General features: G+C 40.5%; 1 protein-coding gene across 3 annotated transcripts in view; it reads right to left on the bottom strand.

Moving 5' to 3' along the window:
* The window catches only part of ELP2 (elongator acetyltransferase complex subunit 2), a 44,925-nt gene that overhangs the window by 5,615 nt on the left and 15,528 nt on the right, over positions 1-23,782 (bottom strand). For all 3 annotated transcript variants that reach the window (XR_010151895.1, XM_001138010.8, XM_003315873.5), the window contains 10 exons: positions 22,989-23,089; positions 22,656-22,787; positions 14,035-14,184; positions 12,362-12,550; positions 10,116-10,185; positions 9,176-9,271; positions 8,991-9,048; positions 8,001-8,073; positions 4,341-4,533; positions 1,789-1,910 (listed from right to left, as the gene is read on the bottom strand). Coding sequence is in view for 2 of the 3 variants with exons in the window: in XM_001138010.8 (XP_001138010.2) it covers positions 1,789-1,910; positions 4,341-4,533; positions 8,001-8,073; positions 8,991-9,048; positions 9,176-9,271; positions 10,116-10,185; positions 12,362-12,550; positions 14,035-14,184; positions 22,656-22,787; positions 22,989-23,089 (1,184 nt within the window). In the remaining variant the exon portion in view is untranslated. The remainder of the gene's footprint in view (positions 1-1,788; positions 1,911-4,340; positions 4,534-8,000; positions 8,074-8,990; positions 9,049-9,175; positions 9,272-10,115; positions 10,186-12,361; positions 12,551-14,034; positions 14,185-22,655; positions 22,788-22,988; positions 23,090-23,782) is intronic.

Genomic DNA, 23,782 nt, shown 5'->3' with positions numbered 1-23,782 from the left:
ACCTGGGAGGCGGGGGTTGCAGTGAGCCAAGATCACGCCACTGCACTCCAGCCTAGGCAACAAGAGCGAAACTCCATCTCAAAAAAAAAAAAAAAAAAAAAGAAATGGAGAGAGAAGTGAAGTGGACAACAGTAACAAAATGCAGAACCAAAGCAAGATACTGAGCAGAAGTCTTTGTCCAAGCAAGCAGAAGTACATTTCAGAGAATGTCCAGCGAATGCTGCTTTGTCTGCTGGATCCCTGACCTATCCCTGAAAGTAGCAGCTGGACCATGTTCTATAGGCATGTGATATGGTTTGGCTGTGTCCCCACCCAAATCTCATCTTGAATTGTAGTTCCCATAATCCCTGTATGCTGTGGGAGGGACACAGTAGGAGGTAATAGGATCATGGGGGCGGTTACCTCCATGCTCTTCTCATGATAGTGAGTGAGTTCTCACGAGATCTGATGGTTTTATAAGAGGCTTCCCCCTTTTGCTCAGCACTTCTCCTGCCACCACGTGAAGAAGGATGTGTTTGCTTCACCTTCTGCCATGACTGAGTTTCCTGAGGCCTCCCCAGCCCTGAGGAACTGTGAGTCAATTAAACCTCTTTCCTTTATAAATTACCCAGTCTCAGGCAGTTCCTCATAGCCGCATGAAAACAGATTAATACAGTATGACTGTGGGGGACAAAAGCAGTCCTTCTTCCTCAGCATGGAGCACAGCACAGGTACACCAATGCCAAGAAAGAAAGAACAGGCAAATGAACAGAAGGGAGGGTCTGAGACATAAAGTCTGCCATAGAGGTTGACATGTAAGTGGTTAGCCTGAGTGACACCCTGCCTGTGCTAGCACTCCACTTCAGTGATCTGTACCTTGTCTGTGACTAAAGAAGGCAGGGAGAGGAATGGCCAACACTAAACTGCTTCACCACCTCTAGTCTGTAGGAACAAAAGGATATTTTAAAGAGTATGAAAACAAAGGAAAGACCAGAGGTGAGGTGGACATTTCCCAGAAAACAAAGGTGAAGGTCATGTTGCAGAACATACTCTGAGGCTGGGTGTGGTGGCTCATGCCTGTAATTCCAACACTTTGGGAGGCCAAAGTGGGAGGACTGCTTGCGCCCAGGAGTTTGGGACCAGCCTGGCAACATGGCAAGACCCCATCTCTACACAGTAAAAACATTGGCTGGGCGTGGTGGTGAGCACCTGTAGTCCCACCTACTTGGGAGGCCAAGGCTGAGGTGGGAAAATTGCCTGGGCCCAGGAGGTCCAGGCTGCAGTGAGCCATGACTGTACCACTGCACCCGAGACCCTGTCTCAAAAAAAAAAAAAAATTCCTAGCTACTTTGTTTTGACTTTTTTTAAAGCTTGGGTCAGTCATACTCCACGCACTTCTAGCACCAAATGAAAAGGTAACAATCATTTATTATAGAAAAATGTTAAATTCATAAAAGTAAGAAAACTAGAAAATAGTTTTTCCCTTATTCCCCTACCTCCCGCTGCCCTCCTGGTTTCTTGGTCTTGATTAATTTCATTTATTACTCTTCTTCCACTGGGACCATTTGATGAAGGTCATATGTCTGAAAGGTCTTCTCCTCATATTTTTGACATTTCAGAGAAATTTACTTATAGAATTTAACAAGAAAAGTCTTTTTTTATATGTACATATATGAAAAACAGAAAGGAATACATAGCTGATTTTTAAAAGCTGTAACAGAAAGGCAGGATTATGCATTTTTTATTCAAACATACCTATAAAAATATTATTTTTACATTTGAAAAAATATTAAGTTTTTAAATAATTACCTTTTTGTCTCGACTCCCAGTGAAGAAATACTTGCTGTCAGGACTCCAATCACAAGACCAAATAATTCTACTGTGCACAGAAGTAATTTTGTTGGTGAAGGCAAAAAGACTAAAAACCGGCTCTGAAAGAAATATGTATACATTATTCACAAAGCAGAGAAAGCTGGGTTTTTACCTGTTAGGAAGTGATGTTTAAGTGCCATATACACCATATGACTTAATATTCAATTTATATGCACTGACTTTTGAAATAGACTGAAGCCAGGCAACCAACCCCTCACCAGAAGGCTGTGGACATAGCTATTTTTCTAGTAGGGAATGCTTTTGTACTGACTGGTCACTCTCTAGTGACTGATGACAAACATCTTCCAAACATTCAACTGAAGTTCAACTCACGCCTATAGAAGAAGCCTGAAGCTATTTAGCCTTACTCAAAGTAGGCAGATTTGCATATTAGGCTATAGAAAAAAGATTAATGCACCACTTAATGTTTAGAAAAAGAAATCTTAAGAAAATATTTTCCTTTTAAGATTTAAGTGTAAGGCAACTTCTAGCCCTTATATGGACTAAACCTAGCACACCTAACTGTTGGCCAGGCATGGTGGCTCACGCCTGTAATCCCTGCACTTTTGGGAGGCAGAGGCGGGTGGATTACCTGAGGTCAGGAGTTCAAGACCAGCCTGCCCAACATGATGAAACCCCGTCTCTACTAAAAATACAAAAAATTAGCCAGGTGTGGTAGCAGGTGCCTTTAATCCCAGCTACTCAGGAGGCTGAGGCAGGAGAATCACTTGAACCCAGGAGGCGGAGGCTGCAGTGAGCTGAGATCGTACCACTGCACTCCAGCCTGGGGAACAAGAGGGAAACTCCGTCTCAAAAAAAAAAAAAAAAAAAAAAAACCCTAAAAAACAAAAACCACATAACTGTTTATGAGGAGGGAATAAGAGCGTATCTATTATTACTCCATAATCCATAAAGATATAACAAATTAATAAATATATTATTAATACAATTTTTTTTTTTGCAGGGGGACGAAGTCTCACTCTAATGCCCTGGCTGGAGTGCCGTGGTGGGATCTCCACTCACTGCAACCTTTATCTCCTGGGTTCATGCAATCCTCCTGTCTCAGCCTCCTGAGTAGCGGGGATTACAGGCATGCACCACCATGCCTGGCTAATTTTTACATTTTTTTTTAGTAGAGATGGGGTTTCACCATATTGGCCAGGCTGGTCTCAAACTTCTGACTTCAAATGATCCACCTGCCTCAGCCTCCCAAAGTGGTAGGATTACAGGTGTGAGCCACCGCACCCGTCCAACTTTAACTTATTTTTTATTTTGTTGAGATGGAGTCTTGCTCTGTCGCCTAGGCTGGAGTGCAATGGCATCATCTTGGCTCACTGCAACCTCTGCCTCCAGGGTTGAAATGATTCTCCTGCCTCAGCCTCCTAAGTAGCTGGGATTACAGGCGTGCACCACCACGCCCGGCCAATTTTTGTATTTTTAGTAGAGATGGGGTTTCACCATGTTGGCCAGGCTAGTGTTGAACTCCTGACCTCAGGTGATCCGCCCACCTCGGCCTCCCAAAGTGCTGGGATCACACGCATGAGCCACTGTGCCTGGTGGACTTTAGCTTTTTAAACAGTAAATGCTGCATGTTAGGAAAAGATTAGTGATGCAAAAGAAAACAGTCTGTTCTAAAACATATTGCTGAGTATACTTTAAAGTCCCTGGGTGTTCTCTAAAACACAAGAAACAAAGAGACCAGAAATATCACAAAACCAAACTGTATGCGAGCCTTATCAATGGAAAAATTAAAAACAGGATTAAACAATGCAAATATACTTTAAACACTCTCTAGAACTTATCCACCAAAAGAATCTGGGGGAACAGGAATAGGCCACTGACCCAACTACACAAAGGTTTTTAGTCCTCTTTTTTTTTTCAGTTTATGCCAGGTTCAGAGTAGAATGTGGGTAGGTGGGCTAACACCTTGCTCAGGGGTCATGTTATCCAGACGGATGCCTAATATGCCCTTCTCAATGAAGGAGGTGACTGGAGAGGGTAGGAAAAAGCTAAGGATAATGGTTTCCTCTACATTTCATAATTTAAAATAGTACTATATTAATAAAATAGTTCAGAGAGAAGAAACCACTCAACCATGAGTTTTCTTAGTTGTATCTTCATTATTCCTGTCCCATAAAATCCTAGCTTAGGATAAGTTATCCATTAGGTTTTGTGGTAGCATTCTATCACGATTTGCAAAACCTAACTTCCTACATACAGATGTTTATGTTTCTTGAACTGAGATATCTGAATGCATGCCATCTTGACTACATAATCACAAGTAGGTCAACCCAAATAAAGATCATCTCCATTTAAATCTTACAAGGAAGGTCAAGTCTTCCTCAGTTATCCAAGAACTTTGAAAGGCTTCAAAGACATGAGGCTCTACCCTTCACTCTGTTATCTTTCTCTTAACTAAAGCTGCTTAATGTAGATAAAATGGACATAACTGTTTCACTAATAACTTTCCCAATCAGAAGCTGTTTTACCGAACTCAGGTGAGATTGTATCCTGCTTTTTCCACAATGACCAGGTTCGATCTCTGGAAACAGCTAGTAAGAACTTCTCATTAGGTGAGAAGGCCATCTGCGTGACTGTCAAACTGTGGAAAACTAAATTCTGCACCTGTTTCCAAGATGTAGTGTTCCAAAGAATGATAGCTGCATGCTCTTTCTTAGCTGCCTATAGGACAGAGATGAAACAATGAAGCTAGTAAGTAAAAATAAACTGAAGAGAAAACATTTTAAAAACAACACATTGTTTCTATGAGTATATTTTATTTATCTGTTTGAATTCCAAAAAAAATTCCTAGGAGATAACATACTACAACCATTTCTTATCTCTGGGAAGAATTACAGATGATTGGGATTAGAAAAAATGAATCATCAGGGACTATAGTATCATGTTTTCTTTCTTTCTTTTTTTCCTTTTCACTAGCTCTCAGATCTTGAAAAATTATTCCATGATCAAAACTGTGACATGGAAGGGGAAAAATAAAATGAAAAACTGTGACATGAAGGGGGAAAAAAATGAAAATTATCCCAAAATAAAGGGTTTACTTTTAAAAAGATCAATCCTGAGAGAAATTAAAGACCTGAATGAATGACAGGCATATTGCATTCATATGTCAAAATACTCAATATTGTTAAAATTCTCCCCAAATTGATCTAGAGAATCAATGCAATCTCCATTAAAATTCCTGCAGGTATTTTTGCAGAAACTCTTAAGCTGATTCTAAAATGCAAAATAAAGGATCTACTACAGGCAAAATAACTCTATACTTCCTAATTTCAAGATGTATTATTAAAACACTATCGTTACTAACAGAGTATGGTACTGGCATCATATCAAAAAAGATCAATAGAACTGAATAAAGTCTATGGAACAGACCCACATATATGAACAACCGACTTTAGACAAAGGGACAAAGCACAGTGATGAAGGGGATAGTCTTTTAAAAAAATGATGCTGAAACTGGTATCTACAATAAAAGAAAATCAGTTTTAATCTACACTCCATGACAAATACAAGAGTTAATTTGAAAGTATCATAGGTCTAAAGGCAAAAGCTAAAAATCCATAAAACTCCTAGAACAAAACACAGCAGAAAAATCCTTGTGACCTTGAATCAAAGACTAGATATAAGAAAGACACAGCCTAATTTTAAAAAAAAAAATTGATAAACTGGACTTCACCAAAACATAAAACATCTGCTAGTTGAAAGACACTGTTAGGAGAATGACAAGCCACTGAGAAAAAATATCTACATAAGCACATGTGATAAAGTTGTATCCAGGGTATATAAAAAACTGTTCAGTGTCCATGAATGGATAATTGGATTTTTAAAATGTGGTGTGTATACACACACACACACACACACACACACCCCATGAACTACTACTCGGCCATAAAAAACAATGAAATCATGTCTTCTGCAGCAAAATGGATTGAATTAGAAGCCATTCTCCTAAGTGGGAAATGACTCAGAAGCAAAAAGCCAAAAACCAGACATCTTTGCTTACAAGCAGGAGCTAAACAATGGGTATACATGGACATATGGCATGAAATAATAGTAGACACTGGAGAATCAAAAAGGTGGGAGGGGTTGAGGAATGAAATACTCAAGGTACAAGGTATACTATTCAGGTGATGGGTATGCTAAAATCCAGAGTTCAACAAGACACAATATATCCATGTAACACAGTTGCACTTGTACCCCTAAATCTATAAAAAAAACTTTAAAAACTTTTCAAAACTCAGTAAGAAAACAATCTAATAAATAAATGGGCAAAAGATTTGAATAGTTTCACCATATTTTCATATGGATAAAAATTAGCACATGAAAAGATGCTTAATATCATTAGAGAAATATAAATCACAGCCATAATGAGCTGCTACACACTTACTAGAACGGTTAAAGTTAAAAAGACTGATACTAAGTGCTGGTGAGGGTGCACAGCAACTGGAAATCTAATACACTGCTTCAAAAATGTATAACCACTGCGGAACACAGCATGTCAATTGTCTTAAAATTTTAAATATATATCTACCATACCATCCAGCAATTCCACTCACAGATATGTACTCAAGAGAATGAAAGCATATATCCATGCAAAGATTTGTACATAAATTTTCATAACTGTACCATGAGTAAAAGCCCAAAACTGGAAAACAACCCAAATGTCCATTAATAAGTGAATGGATCAACAAATGGTGGTACATCTGTACAAAGTAAAACTACTCAGCATTAAGAAGGCATGAACTACTGATGCATGCAAAAACATGGATAAATCTCAAACAATTATGATGAAAGAAAGAAGCAAAACCAAAAAAGTACATACTTACATGATCCTATTTATATACAATTTTAGAAAATGTAAACTACTCTATCATGACAAAAAGCAGACAAGTGGTTTCCTAGGGATGGAGGCAGGAGGGGAAAGGGAGAGGTAGAAAAGAGGAATTGCCAAAGAGCACAGACAATGTTGGGGGTTGATGGATATACACAGTATCTTGATTGCAGTGATGATTTATACAGGGATAAACATGTCAAAACTTATCAAATTGTTCACATTAAACATACCATTTATAGTATGTTAATAACCCTAAATACAGCTGTTAAAAAATGTTTAGAGGATACACATATTGTTGTGAATCAACTTAAAAAGGGGGAAAAAAATCAATTACAGGATTGACAGTGCCCTAAGTTAGAAACAAATTATCTGCTCAGTAGAAGCCCAGACATTTGAACTACTGAACTCCATTTTTCCCAAAGGCTCCTATAAGAGAAGGAAGTCCTCTCAGTACCATTTCAAAGAATAAACAAGTGGGGTAGGGGTGGGTGTAGGGCACAGCAGTATTTCTTATGATGTCCAAAATGCAGATCAGTGGCATAAATCCACAGTAAAAGCAGGGACACAAGCCCATGCAGGTGGGCAGCTCTTATCATCATATTTAAAACAAGTAAATAAATTTCAGAAAATTTAAGAGGAATCTGTGGGTTTCAGACCCTTCGGATAATCCTCCACAATTGCTATATCATTCCACAGGATATGGATAAATACTGAATGATGAATTCAAGACCATCCTTCCAGGTAAATGCAAAAGTCATCTACCTTAGGTCAGTGCCAAGAGTGTCCTCAAAAAACAGTCTGATGGACTTCACTCCAGGTTTCCTCTTCTCATTTCCCTGTGTCTCTATGACTCCAATTATTTAAAATTCATCAAATTTTTAGGTGTCATTTTGAGATATCGTTGTTTTATATACAGAGTCTCACTCTGTCACCCAGGCTGGAGTGCAGTGGCGCGATCTTGACTCACTGCAACTTCCACCTCTGGGGTTCAAGTGATTCTCATGTCTCAGCCTCCTGAGTAGCCAGGATTGCAGGTGTCATTTTGAGATACCTGATTAAATCACTTTTAGCAGGGAGGCACAGATAAGCTCAAAATGTGCAGCTGAAACAGACTTAAAATGAAACCATAAGCTTTTGAAGAGACAGACGGGTAAGAGAAATTGAGAAAGTAAGATTCAAAAAACCAAGCTCTAGTGGCCTTTCACGTAGAGTTCTGCCTAAATCATTACCAAACTTGCAGGAGCCTGATGACCCAAATAATCTGTGACCAAGCAGAATCAAAAGTAAACTTCCCTACCTTACAAGCTGAGGCAAGCAGAGTCTTTGAACTGTTACAAGTAACACAAAATATTTCATAACCATGCCCATATCTAAAATTTAAAAAGAAAAAAAGTACTATTAGCAAATGAATCTATTCTCATGCCACACAATTTTTGAAAGTAAAAAGAATAACATCAACCTCTCTAGCTAATATACAATTCTTTTAAGGAACATTATATGTTTGTCTAGGCAAACATTTGAGAGAAAGACAGGGAGATGGGAGAAAAATGTCAGCTTCCTATAAGTAATATAACTCATTCAAACAATTAACATACAAGTTTTCACCTCCTACTTTCAACCAGCCAGTATCTAAACAATAAACCATGGAAAAGTCTTCATCAGGAACCATCAAAGACAAAAAGACCATGACTAACAACAAAACTTAAGTCTTTTTTTTTTTTTTTCGAGGCAAGGTCTCACTCTGTCACCCAGGCTGGGGTGCAGTGGTGCAATCATGGCTCACTGCAGCCTCCAATTCCTGGGCAGAAGCAATCCTCCAGCCTCAGTCTCTCAAGTAGCTTGGGACTACAGGCATGCATCATCATGCCTGGCTAATTTTTTAAAATTTTTTGTAGAGATGGGGTCTCGCTATGTTGTCAAGGCTGGTCTCAAACTCCTGGCCTCAAGTGATCCTCCTGCTACGGCCTCCCAAAGTGCTATGATTACAGGTGTGAGCCACTGTACCCAGCCAAGTCTTTTTAATAAAGAAAAAATATATATTGTTATGCTTCTCTACTTTAAAAATAAGATGAATAAACAAAACTAATGAACATAATAAAGAGTAATATAAAAATAAACGTTAAGGTTTAATTCTCATTCCTTATGAAGAGCCACTAAGAGACATATAGAAGAGGAGGAAAAAGGTAGGTAGAAGGAAGAAAAAGGAGACATCAAATTGTGGGGTGGGGAGGAAAAGTCAGAAGTTATGACAGAATCAGACCAAAGAGCTAAATACAGTTTAACTTACAGTTTTTGAACTTCAGGCCACAAAGTATTCTGCAGAAGATGATCCTCAGTGGGAGGCTCTAGAATAAATTGAAGCTATTTTTTTCTATGTAAAAGTGAATTCTATAGCACTTATTTAGGTCAGCAGCAATAGATAACATACTGTGTGTTCTAGAAATTTATTAAATTGTCTTTGTCACATCTTACCAGTAAGTATGGAGGGCTGAAAGGCCACCTGCTGATACTCAAAACCAGTACTAGTTAACAGCTCCTCTTCATCAGAAGGCTGAGAAGCTATATCTCCTAGTTTGAAGAAACACATCAAGAATATAGTCACTATTTTTATATCTCCTTCACTTGTCTCAATATTAAGGCCACCACATAGAAAGCAGTGGTAATTCAAAGTGGTGCAATTTACAGCTGTGTCCATGTGATTCCAAAGGCAAGAGTATTTCCATTACTCCAGTATTTTCCAAACATGCTCCTGGCAGCATTAATCAACTCCATAAAGGTTCTTTCCATTTTCTTTGATCTAACAGTCTCCAAACTTTTAAAACTACACAACCAACTCTTCAGGTTACCCACATTCTCATCTGTAGTTCTAACACCAAAACACATACTTTGTGGCAGGGCGTGGTGGCTCACACCTGTAATAACAGCAGTTTGGGAGGCCAAGGCAGGTGGATCACCTGAGGTCAGGAGTTCCAGACCAGTCTGGCCAACATGGTGAAACCCTGTCTCTACTAAAAATACAAAAATTAGCTGGGCATGGTAGCACATGCCTGTAGTCCCAGCTATTTGGGAGGCTGAGGCAGGAGAATTGCTTGAAGCCAGGAGGCGGAGGTTGCAGTGAGCTGAGATCGTGCCACTGCACTCCAGCCTGGGTGACAGAGCAAGACTCTGTCACAAAAAAAAAAAAAAAAAAAAAGGGAAAAAACATGCTTTGTGAAAACTGCATCTACTTCAGTGGTCTGAGTGTGTACAAAGAGTACTTATCACAAAATAGGTGATAGAAAAGATAGATACATATACTGTGATTTAAAAAAAAAAATCAGCTGTAACAAACATTAGGTAGACATTACACAAGTGTATGACTGGGGCTTAAGTACCACTATGGGTTTAATAATTGTGAAGACAAAAGCCTTACCCTGAAAGACAGCTTTATTTGATAATCCCAACGCAGGGACAGTGGCTCCTTCTGGAAGATCACTATCTTGCTAGAATAGAAAATATAATATCTAAGTTTTAAATGCTAAAGTTTTATTTGCTAATTTTAAAACTAAAAGTTACTGTTACTTCAGGCACTACAAAAAAGTGACGCTCATAAATGCTGAGAAACAGTTTAAAGACCATCTTGTGTGGATGTCTACCCGTACTTTCACTTCCTGAACCAACAATGCAATGCTAAGCAATCACTCTCCAACAGACAAGCCCTACCAGGCCTCCAACTCCCATGCAATCCATAAAGTCGGGCATCCTCTCATCCATAAAGGGACCTCATCGAACCATAACATTTCAATGGGTTTCAGGGTCTGACAGGAAATGCAGTGAGCTGAAAATGGAAGGCCCAAAGCTCTACTTCCAAGATAATCTCACAGGCACATCCCCTGACGATGCTCATATAAACACAGATGCTTCCCAGAAGGGAACAGTTACAGCATTAGTAATAGTATTTTCATTAAACATACCTAACTAACTATTTTAAAACTTCGTATGAGTGTCATTTGAAAAGGCAATATCTGCTTAGATTTTGCAATTTATATCAATCAAATTATTACATGTGAAAATATATGCTAACCATCAAAACTGGCACATGCTCATTTGCTAAGAGTGTTCTGTACAACTTAGACTTTAACACAGAAGCTGAAACTAGACACAAACATGAATAGTAAGAATTTAAAACCATCAAAAATGGCTACCTGGGACACAAGAAACAGTATGCTTTATCTCAGAAACCAAGAAAAACTAACATGGAAAAGAACAGTAAGAGGCATTCCTACATACCTATCCCAACACTTAGTATGGGAGCAAAACCCAAACGAGAGCAAGCAGCTCGCTACTCTACAGGATCCCTGTATCTTAGGACACAGAACTAAGTGTACAACTGGGACTAAGCCTCTCATGGAATCCTAAAACCCCATTTCAATTCCTAGAACTGAAGAGATCCTGAAACTAGCTGTCCCTCCACCTCCATACGCTTAGCTCTACATAATAACCACAATTAAGGCTTCCCTTTTGATCTTGTTCCTATTGTCCATTATTATTAGAAACAAGCACAACAGAATCTTAAATCCTCTTCACATAATCAAGAAAGCCTGTAGCATGAGGTGCTGAGTATACATTCCAGGAAATTTAGTTGGCTACTTCATTTCTAATGAATTCCATTTTCTTCTCCAGTCTTACTCAGACTGGTGCTAGTTTCACTGCTTTCAGAGTCTCTTGGCTTCCAGATAACTCTCTTCCAAAATGCTTTTCATCACTCTTTGTGTAGGAGCCTCCAACAGCACCCCACAGTCAGACTGTGCCTGCCTCCCAAGTCTTCCACCATGGACTTTCCCCATTCTCCCCACTTCTATCCAGTCTTCAGTCCAACAGGTACCACAATAGCTCTGGCCTCCCCTTTGATCTCTCTCTCTTCCCTTTGCTCTCTCCCTCTCTCTCCCCTTCTTTTTGCCTATCAAAAGAGTACTTATCCTTTTTGAGCTCAGAACCAAATTCGTGACTCAACTCTAAGTGAAGGACTGTATAATATGCACTTCTGTGTAACCTATCTTCCTACTTAATTTTCCTTCTTTCAAAATTACTTCATAATTTTTATAATCCATGTACTTTTATAAGTAGCTCAAATCTTTCTTAGAAGGGCGTATAAACATAAAAAAGAAAGTTACCCTTACAAAACCCAAATCAAGTCCCATTAAACATGTTCTCGTTATTCCAATACAATGACCTCTTCCTTCTATGAAATTTACTTTAGTACCAGAAGATTTAGCAATTAACTGGTCTCATCTAATAACTGCAGATACATTAGTTCCATTGCCCCCTACCTCTACCCCTACCATACAGCTAGATGGTAATCTCCTTGAAAATAGTATCCATCTTTTATTTTGTTCTATTCTAGGTACCTAACACAGTGATAAAACATCGTATTCATGTCTCAATTGAACACTAATGCAGCTTTGTAGTATTTTGAGCTCATTTGCTACACAAAATTTCTAGTTTTAGTATTTAAATCATTACACCCCACAGTGCACAAAAACTTTGTCACATCTTACATTAAGAAACAATATTACTTTCTTTCTACCCATATATTCCATTTAAAGCCTGAGGCAAAAATCTTTTTAAATTTAAAATGAAGTGACTAGATTTAGGTAAAATATTTAGAGAAATACTCACATTACAGAGCACATGATTCAGTGATTGTCCTGTAATGGCACAAAAATTTTCCACAAAATTCCGAGGTGCAGAAAAAACCCGAAGAACTTTTTCATCTGCTCCAGATACAAACTGAAACCGATTAATCATTGCCAAACATTTCAGGTCATACCCATGTATCTGAGGCCTTGCAATTTCATGCCAAGTCACCTGGGTAAAACGGGATAAACAAAAATGATCATTCAAAAGCTGAATTTTCAATAAGCAAATTATTAGATGAAAATTATTTACTATACAATGGAAATATAACCATGGGGCAAATACTCATCCATGAATAAACCACAACTGGGCAGTATTGGTAAAAATTACCAAGAGCCACAGAAAAATCACTCAAAATCATTTGACTTGTTTTTCAGTTGACTATAGATGCTGTTCCCAATGTTCTCAACTCTATTTATTTGAATCTACCACGTGTTACTCAAGCAATAGTGTTAGTGGCAAACTTTACTAGCTCTTACGGACTGACCCACAGTCAGTTCCGTGAATTTCTATCAGAAACTGAAGCAGAGGATCCTGATTTTCTCTACCACATAGCAGTTCAAAGTTTACCAGTAGTGAAGTTTTACAACTGTTTGAGCTCAGGGCCAACACTTAGCAATTAACTGGTCTTATCTAATAATTACAGAAACATTAGTTCCACTGCCCCCTATCTATAGCCCTACCCTACAGCTAGATGGTAAACTCCTTGAAAACAGGATCTATCTTTTACATTTTGTTTTATTCTAGGTGCCTAACACAGTGAAAATTTCCTTAAACAAAAACTGCCCTCACTACTATTATCTAATACTATATGACTTCAGGCTTTTATTGTACACTTGATAATGCTTCCTAATGAATTAAACCTAAAATTACAAGACATAACGAAACTAGGCAACAGAGCAAGACCCTGTCTCTACAAAAAATCTAAAAATTAGCTGGGCATGGTGGCTCACACCTGTAGTCTTAGTTACTCGGGAGCCTGAGGCAGGAGGATCACTTGAGGCCAGGAGTTCAAGGCCAGCCTGAGCAACATAGCAAGATCCTGTCTCTACAAAAAACAAAAAATAAAATGTCCAACTGTTTTCCAGAGTGGCTGTATCATTCTGCATCCCCAATAGCAATGTATGAAAGTTCCAGTTGCTCTGCATCCTTACCAGCACTTGTTAATATATTTTTTACTTTAGCTATTCAAGAGGGTGTGTGGTGGTATCTCATCATGGTTCTAATTTGCATTTTCCTAATGGCTAGCGTGGCTGCCCTACTTTTCTTGTGTTCATGGATGTTTTCTTTTAAACACATTAGTAAAACAAGAAGAGGCCGGCTGCAGTGGCTCATGCCTATAACCCAGCACACTTTGGGAGGCGGGGGGGGGGGGGGGAGGGGGGCGGGGGGGGGCGGTGCATCACCTGAGGTCAGGAGTTCGAGACCAGTCTGGCCAACATGGTGAAACCCCATCTCTACTAAAAATACAAAAAGAAGATGGGTGTGGTGGTGGGCACCTATAATCCCAGCTACTCGGGAGGCTGAGACAGGAGAATCGCTTGAACCTGGGTGGCGGAGGCTGCAGTGAGCTGAGATCGTGCCATTGCACTTCAGCCTGGGTGATGTGAAACTCTGTCCCAAGAAAAAATAAATAAATAAATAAGACATTTTACCTGTGATTGGTCTTTTCTCTTCCATGGAGCAAAAAGTCTAGTTGTCTGATCAGTACCAACAGTGATAATAAATTCTCCTTCTGGATCCCAGACTAGGTCTTGGACACCATCAAAGTGTCCTGAAATGACAATCTCTGGAGTCCACTCTCTCTGCAATGGAAGTGCTCATATCACATATCAAAATACTCAAAGACTACCACCAAAGTAAAGCACTCACGTCTGATAACAGAGAAGACTAAAGCCCTCTGGCAAGGTGAAAAGCTAAGTATACAAGATCGGATCACAGAATAATAGGATCCATTTTCCAATCAATCATATAAGAGCTTAAGCATTCAAATGTGTCGTATCCTTTAAATCAGTAACTGTGGGAAATTTCCCTCCATTCATCATTTATTGAGCAGCCAGATACTACTTAACCTTTCTGTGTCTCAATTATAGAATAAAACAGTTATAACAGCACCTACCTTCTAGGGTTATTATGAGGATTAAATGAGTTACTTTTGTAAAGTACACAGGACAATTCTAGTATACACTAGGTTCTATGTATTTATTAAACTAAATAAAAATTGTATAAAATGTAAAAATATTGTGTAAAACGAGTCAGTGGGTTCTGCATGTGGACCTGATGGCTTTATTAAGTAAAAAGAGTTACAGGTGTAGAGGACAGACAACTGAATCAAACCTAGTTGGTTCACCTACTAAGAAGCCTGCAACAACAACCATATAAACAAATAATGACAACAAAATATAGAAAATGTCATATGCCTGGTCCACAGAGCACCTTTTTGAACAACCTCAAGTGGGACTAAAACTTAACCTTTAGAGGAAAATTAAATGTGTATAAATAGCTAATAGGTCATTCAAAACCTAGTCTGATGGATAAGTCTGTGACTAAACTATATTATGTCTGGTCAAAAAAAAAAAAAAAAAAAGCCTGTGACAAAAAATGTTACTCCCTCTGTGAACAAAAACTGATCCTAAAGTTAGCACTAATGGGAGTTTACAAAAAGTTTTGAGCAATGGACAGCACTTTTGGACTAACAACAGTTTCCCACAGTAACAGTCCTGAAGGGCAGTGTTTGGCTTTTAAAAAATCGTCCTTGACTGTAACAATGTAGTGGGGGAGGCTACAAGTTGATGTGTGGGGGTAGAGGGACGTGGCAACTCTGTACCTTCAGATCAATTTTGCTGTTAACCTAACTGCTCTATAAAAAAAAAAAAGTCTATATAAAAAACAAGTCACTTTCAATACCATAAACCAATAAATGTTAAGTGTTTCCCTGAGTTCTGTGAGTCACCCCAAATTAACTGAACCTAAAGAGGGGGTCGAGGGAATCCTAACTTGAAGCTGGTCAGTCAGAAGTTCCTGAGGCCTGGACTGTGACTGCTGGGGTAGGGGCAGTCTTGGGGACTGAGCCCTCAACCTCTGGGATCTGACACTATCTCTGGGTAGAGAGTGTTGGAACTGAATTAGAGAACACCCAGCTGGTGTCTGCTGCTTGGTGTCGGGGAAGAAACCCCCACACATTTGCTCACAGAAGTTAATGATTGCTGTGGTGTAAGAGAGAGAGTTTTCCCTACATACTTAATGTTAGTGAAGCAGGATTTGCTGGAAAGGCCCTGACTCACGGAATCGTGTGGTTTGGGAAGAAAAAGGATAAAAGGGTGGGGAATGAGAAATCTTTGAGCATGTGCTCACCAATGGTATGAAGCTGCAGCTGTGTTGAGATCAGTTACTAAAGGTTAAAGTTACCAGTGGAATTTACGGATAGATCCAACTCCAAGAGTTGGTTCATTGGATACATAAGGAAATGCAAACTAAAAAGAAAAAAGTGAAATATTCAATCCAAAATTCAATCCCTTGGTCACTGTTATCTATAATGGCTAAAATGAAAGTACAAGAGGGTGCTGGATAAGGACTTGAGGCTGGACCCAGCTCAAAATGTGAGTGCGAGCTCAGGCCACCAGCCTCAAAGTCACCCACAAAGCAGAGAATTATGCAGGGACAACAGAAAATATTTCTAAGTCCTGTGGTTACCAAGAAGGTAGTCAATGTGGGGGAAGGGCAAAACCAAGTAACTACTGAAACCAAAGGGTGTAGTGTGAAGGAATTGTTCCATCTTATAGACTGGTATCATCAGTTTCCTGGGGAACCTTTGCTAAAGTGGACTATGAAAGTGATTAATTTAGGGGCAGTATCTTTGGTTTTAAATGCTACAGAGTGGAAGAGCATGTTTGGGTTGACGCAGGACCCACAGCTCACTAGTGAACAATCGTGGATGGGGATATATAATCCAGACACACGGAAGATTATTCCTGAGGGAACGGCCAGCCAGGTGGACTGGATAAATGCCACTGTAAGGTCTGTTTACCCCCAAAAATGGGGACTGCCTAACATCATCTATAAATGCCAAGTGTAACACCCCAGATGGGGCAGCTAATATGCTTTGTATGCAAGCCTTGTGAGACTGGCTATGTGATGACAGGGATATTCACCTGCTGAATATGCCTGTTACCCAGATCACAGTAAATGCTATGGTTAAGGGGGTTCCTTCTACATGGGCACCCCATGTGATGGTACTCCTGCAGAATCAATAAACCATTCAAGAAGCCTTATTAAACTTGCTGTCTCAGCTTCTCATGAGTCTTACAGATGCTAATAAAAACATTAGGTTGACAAGAAAACAGGAAAGGTAAAAGGGAGAGATTCAAAGGCAGGGTGGAAATCTTTAGATGGTTATTAAGAAACAAAGAATAAAATGGAAACTGATGGTGTTAAAACAAAGGTCTTTGTTTTTTTTTTTTGAGATAGGGTCTCACTCTGTCACCCAGGTTAGAGTGCAGTGATGCAATCACGGCTAACTGCAGCCTCACCCTCCCTCCCAGGCCCAAGTGATCTTCCCACCTCAGCCTCTGAGTAGCTGAAAAAAAACCATTAAAAAACCAGAACTGGCTGGGCATGGTGGCTCAGGCCTGTAATCCCAGCACTTTGGGAGGCTGAGGAAGGTGGGTCACTTGCGGTCAGGAGTTTGAGACCAGCCTAGCCAACATGGTGAAACTCCGTCTCTCCTAAAAATACAAAAAAAAAAAATTAGCCGGGCATGGTGGTGGGTGCATGTAATCCCAGCTACTCAGGAGGCTGAGACAGGAGAATCAATTGAACCAGGGAGGTGAGAGTGCAGTGAGCCAAGATCACGCCATTGCACTCCAGCCTGGGCAACAAGAGCGAAACTCCCACCTCAAAAAAAAAAAAAAAAAAACCAGAACAGAAGATACTAAATGGATCTGGATGCCCAACCATCATTTCTTCAGCCCGAAGAATTAACCATGCCTGGCTAATTTTTGTCTTTTTTGTAGAGATGGGGTTTTGCCATGTTGCCCAGGCTTGTCTCAAACTCCTGGGCTCAAGAGATCCATCCATCCACCTCAGCTTTCCTAAGTGTTAGGATTCCAGGTGTGAGCCGCCATGCCTGGCCTAAAACAAAGTAGTAATACAACACTATCAAAGGCTGGGTGGACCAAAGGGAGTCCCTCCTGGTCTCCCAACATTAAAGGATGCCAAACCAGTTTACTGCACTTCTCCCAGTTTGGAGAAATGGTAAAAGCTGGAAGGCAGGGCAGGTCAGGGTGGCTCACGCCTATAATCTCAGCACTTTGGGAGGCAGAAGTGGCTAGACTGCTTGAGCCCAGGTGTCTGAGACCAGCCTGGGCAACATGGTGAAACCCCGTCTCTACAAAAAATACAAAAATTAGCCGGGCATGGCGGTGCCTGCCTGTAGTCTCAGCTACTTGGGAGGTGGAGGTGGGAGGATCGATTGAGCCCAGGAGGTCAAGACTGCAGTCAGCCATGACTGCACAACTGTACCCCAGCCTGAGCAACAGAGTGAGACACTGTCTCAAAAAAAGAGAAAAAAAAAAAAAAAAGCTGGAAGGCAGAGACTACAGTGAAAAATCTGATCTGGCCTGGGGCAATAGTGGGGGAAACTACTGACAAAAGGGCTGGAGTCCTTTGGCTCAACCCTTGGCAGCAAGGGACCCAAAGCTTTTTGTACAAGAAAGGGTAAAATGGTCTGGGGGTGAAGTTCCTGAAAACAGAACATAAAAATCTAAGGGTTAATAGGATTATGAAAGTTGGTATATTTGAACACACTTCATATGAAGTGGTTGCATCTCTTTTACCTGATTGTATCATGGGGCTGAACATTGTGTCTGATTGGGGAATGTTTCCCCTACCTGGTACTGTAAAACAGAAAGCATGTAAATCTGACCTTCAAGCAATATTAACTGGATATGCTAAATGGGAACCAGCAGAATTGCCTGAACCACACAATGCAGGGTAGAAGCTAGAGTGCTGGGAAGGATAAATTCTCCATTTCATCACCCTCTGTGAAACAGCTCCTCGAGCTTATGGCTAAAGCCTCTGAGTAGCTCCCAGCAACAACTACTGGGGTTTGGACTAGAGTATTTCCACTTGAGCGGCATTTACTGTCTTGCTATGAAACATTAACTGAAGCTATCCCTATGACACCTGAAACACCCATACTGTCTCCAGTGATGTCAGAGAAACATTCTAATGGGGATGGCAGTGTCCAGAAGAGTTCCATAATAAAACGGAAATGCTTTATACTACCTGGAGAATGGAAGGAGGAGATACCCTTGAGCAAGGAGTTTCTTTTCCCCTAGAACTGACACTGGAACTGTGTGAAAAACTGCTGGATTCTGCGGTGTCAGATGAACAGCTCTCAAGAGCTGCTTGGTTAGTAGATGGCAATTCCAAGGCACATAATGCCAGAAAGAACTGCTCTGTTTGTCAGCAACAGAGACTGCTGATGGCTACAGGGCACAGACTCTGGTGGGAAGGCCCTGAACATGGCTGGCAAGTAAGACTGATGCTAGTAGCCCTGGGGAGCTATAAATGGGTCTTGACAGGAACTGAAACTGACTGTGTAGTAGGTTTTGCTTATCAAATGAAAGATGAAAATGCTCAACATGCCATAAAAAAACCAGAACAGAAGATATTAAATAGATCTGGATGGCCGACCATCATTTCTTCAGACCAAAGATACACTGTACAGCTCATAATGTCCAACAATGGGCAGAGATATCTCCTCCTTAGAGTCACAGTTTGACAGAGAAGTAGAAATGGACGATTGAAACATCGGTTGTCTAAAATAAGGGGAGATAAAAGCATGAAGGGCTGGCTTACACACCTTCATGAGTGTGTACTCACACTCAACATGAGTGGAACTTGAGTGTCCCTGCTAGATTTTTTGTTTTTCTTGTTGATATGGGGAAGGGGGTTGGGGAGGATGCTGGTATGACTATGCGGTTCTTACCAAGGGAGGAATACACTGGTAAAATGATTATATTTTTTTTCTTTCTTCCCCAAATCACCTCAAAAAAAATTTTTTTTTAATTTATTTTTTCTCCTCTACCTGATGCAGTGGTCCAGGACCAGGCCTGCAACAACAAGTACTGGAACAGCAGGGATGATTTCTAAGCCAAAAAAAAAAAAAAAAAAACCCTGCAACTATGTTCCTAAGTCTTGTATCAAAATTCCTAAGGCATGACGGGAATGGGTTGTACGGTTGTACCTTCACCCCATCTAGCAAAATTAGGGCTAATGGTGAAAACAGCTACATTGCCTGGTGGTAAAAATAGCTCACTAGTTCTGCACCTACCTAACCTTATCCTGTCTGAACGTAGTAGACTGAGGAGCTACTTGCTTGACTTGTATTACTGCCAGCAATCTAGATCAACACAATGGCAATTCTAATGTGCCTTTCAAAGATGAAAAGCTTTGGGTATTAATGGAGAGAAGGAGAAATAGCAGCTGAGAGTAAAGAAATGAATAAATGGGTCATTGAGGAAAATTCAATATCACATTAACAACTCATAAGAGTCTCAAGAGCAAGAGATGACATTGTCTCTTAGCTTAATTATCCCAGATGCCTGAAAAAGTGAAGTTGTATATAATATTGACTGAGGCTACTCCTTCTGAAACCTGACAAGATTGAAGGAAATCTGCAAACCTGAGTGGCCTCAGCCTGGGAGACATTCATACAGTATGATGGACTGGACTAATTATTGACTGTGTGTGCATACACATTTTTTTTTTGAGACAGGGTCTTGGTCTATCACCCAGGCTGGAATGCAGTGGCGTAACCATGGCTCACTGCAGCCTCAACTTCCCAGGCTCACACAATCCTCCTGCGTCAGCCTCCCAAGTAGCTGCGACCACAGGTGCCTGCAACGATACCCAGGGCTGCAAGCCCATGGCTAATTTTTAAAATTATTGGTATAGACAGGGTCTCCCTATGTTGCCCAGGCTGGCCTCAAGCTCCTGGGCTCAAATAATCCTCCCGCCTTGGCCTCCCAAAGTGCTGGGATTACCAGCATGAGCCATCACACCCAGCCTATATTTTTTGATGTAAAGGATCCCTGGCCTGAGGGATCCATGGCCTGAGGTGTTAAGTACACTGGTTTTCTCTGACAAAAGTTCCTGGCTCAAAACTCCCATAGCCCTTGTTACAGTCTTCACCTACAAAATTGGGTATATTAGGCTTCAGGGTCAGGCCTCTAATCTTCCCCACCTGTTTGACTGTGTGTCTTAAACCCGACCAGCTGGGTGCAGTGGGTCACACCTGTAATCCCAGCACTCTGGGAGGCCGAGGTGGGTGGATCACGAGGTGCTAAAACCATGAAGCCCCGTCTCTACTAAAAATACAAAAAATTAGCCAGGTGTGGTGGCAGGCACCTGTAGTCCCAGCTACTCAGGAGGCTGAGGCAGGAGAATGGTGTGAACTCGGGAGGCAGAGCTTGCAGTGAGCCGAGATAGCGCCACTGCACTCCAGCCTGGGTGACAGAGTGAGACTCCATCTCAAAAAAAAAAAAAAAAAACCCGACCATGAGAGGGTTCCACCCTGGGGGAAAAAATGCTGACGTCATGAAGCTGCCATAAAAACCAAAGAGGACACAGTTCAGGGAGCTTCGGAGCTTCCGAATAGCTAAGCACATGGAGGTTCCTGGAGGGCGGCACAGCCAGGGAGGGCATGGAAGCTTGGCACCCCTTCTCCCATACCTCACCCTACACGTCTCTGCTTCTGTTTCCTTTGCAATATACTTTATAAAAAAACAGTAAGTGTTAACAAAAAACACAACAATAATAATAAAATAAAATACACTTACATAGCATCCAGTATGTGCCAGGCCTTGTTTTGCATATCATATAAATGTTAACTCATTTAAGCCTCATAAAAACCCTGCCAGTAGACCAGGTGCGGTGGCTCACGCCTGTAATCCCAGCACTTTGGGAGGCTGAGGCGGGGTGGGGGGGGGGGGGATCACCTGAGGTCAGGAGTTCGAAACCAGGCTGGCCAACATGGTGAAACCCCGTCTCTACTAAAAATACAAAATTAGCCAGACATGGTGGTAGGCACCTGTAATCCCAGCTACTCAGGAGGCTGAGGCAGAAGAATCACTTGAACCCGGAAGGTGGAGGTTGCAGTGAGCCGAGATCACACCACTGCACTCCAACCTGGGCCAAAAGAGCAAAACTCGGTCTCAAAACAAACAAACAAACAAACAAAACTGTCAGTAGGTAATATTAACAATCCACATGCCAAATGCAGTGGCTCACACCTGTAATCCCAGCACTTTGGGAGACTGAGGCGGGAGGATCACTTGAAGCCAGGAGTTCAGGACTAGGCAGGGCAACAAAGCAAGACCCTGTGTCTATAAAAAAAATTTTAGATATTAGCTGGGTGTGGTGATGTGCACCTGTAGTCCCAGCTACTCATGAAGTTGAAGCGTGAGGATGGCTTAACCCCAGGAGAATGAGGTTGCAGTGAGCTATGATCACACCTGGATGACAGAGTGAGATCCTGTTAAAAGAAAAAAAAAAAAACCAAAAAACTACCCATGTTTTACAAATGAGGAACCTGAGACAGGGATTAACTAATGTCCTCAAGGACACATAGCTAGTAAGTGAACCCAGGCTGTCTAGCTCCAAGGGCCTGTGCTCTTGGCCACTCCGTTCTTGCTATCTAATTTTCCCAAGCTAGAAGCAGATTAGAAGCAAATCAGATTACAAAGTAAGAGAAGGAATGCTGTAGAGAGACAGTTACATGACTAAAGGGAGAAGACTACCTCTTTTTTTTTTTTTTTGGAGACAGGGTCTTATTCTTTCACCAAGGCTGTTCTCAAACTCCTAGCTTCAAGCAATCCTCCATCTCAGCCTTTCAAGTTGCTGAGACGAGCCACCATGCCCAGGTGTTGAACGTCAGTCACAATAAATGACTGACATTCATTCAATAATAGGGATCTAGCAGTCCAACAAGATATCCAATTATGTTAACTTTTTAAGAAGACAGGAAAGCTACACATTTCAGAAAAATTATCATTAAAAAATTCTATAGCTTAAAGGAATACAGTGCACTTATGTAGCAAATTTACCCACATGCAAATTTCAATACCTTAACAATGTCTACAGAAAAAAGTTATGTCACTTGAACTTCAAGTGCCTCTACTATGTTTCTGTAGAGTGTTATAAGCAAAATACTATTTACCTAGAATGTACTCTATTTGATTAGAAATGCTTTATTTAAACACTCTTTTCTTACTGGGTTAACTGTATTCTGTTTCCAAAGGTGCAACGCTCCGTGGAAAGCATGAGCAATGATCATGGAGCCATCTTCATTGAACTGGCAATCATAAAATCCCAAAGTATTCCCACCTACTTCACCTACTCGAACCTGTACAATAACAGACAGAAAACAATTCTTAATCAATAGTCTATATTTCTCACAACAGAAATCGCTGATTGCAGAGACTGTTAAATTCCCACTATTTTAATGTACACAGTGCAAATTTGCAGGTCTATCAATATAGACTTGGGATTTAAATACAGAGTTCAAAACTTAATTTTCTGTTCCTTAAATATCCAACATTTTTACCTGTTCTAGCCAAACTCCTGACTCTTCATCTGGAGCCCAGAGAATCATGGTTTTATCCATGGAAGCAGATAATAATCTCATTGGCTGCTGTAGGACACCATCTAAAAAATAAAACCTAATCCCTTTAGGTGATCAACAATCATCATGTTTGTAGATTACCAGAAAAAAACAACAAACAACATGGGTACTGCAAGGATGTTCACTGCACATTATTTGTAATAGCAAAAAATTGCAAACACCACAAATGTCTACCATTAGAAGAAGAGATAAATGGGTTGTGGTATATTCAGACAATAGACTACTACCGTGCAATAAAAACAAATAACTAGAGCTTCACAAATCAATGTGGATACAGCTCCAAAACACGGTAAGCTAAAAAGGCAAGCTGTAATATCTATAATTCCAATTTTTTTTGTTTTTTAAATTACAGCAAACATAGCATAATGTAAGGAAGAGGTGAATGGTAGTTTGCCTAAGAATTAATTATTACTGTTATTGCCTTGGGGAAGAGGCCAGGGAAGAATGTGAGGCTATGCCTTACCTAGCTATACACCCAGCACCAGCCTGAACATGCACAGAACTGTCACTCTATAAATGGAGATAAATGGCAAAAGAAAGAAGGAGTAACAGTCTTACTTTCTCATAAATAATGTATTTCAGTGGTACCAACTTTGTTATTACTGAGGGTAAAGGATCCAGTGAAGTTGGCTTGAAAGTCAGTTTTTCTTCAATCCCATAATAATCAAGTGGAAACTTTTAAGATAAAAAGTTACTGGGGGTGTGGTAGTTTCAGC

This window comes from Pan troglodytes, chromosome 17, assembly GCF_028858775.2.
Source record: "Pan troglodytes isolate AG18354 chromosome 17, NHGRI_mPanTro3-v2.0_pri, whole genome shotgun sequence".
Taxonomy (NCBI): domain Eukaryota; kingdom Metazoa; phylum Chordata; class Mammalia; order Primates; family Hominidae; genus Pan; species Pan troglodytes.
The sequence above is the reverse complement of the archived record's forward strand: the minus strand, read 5'-3'. Positions and strand labels throughout refer to the sequence as shown.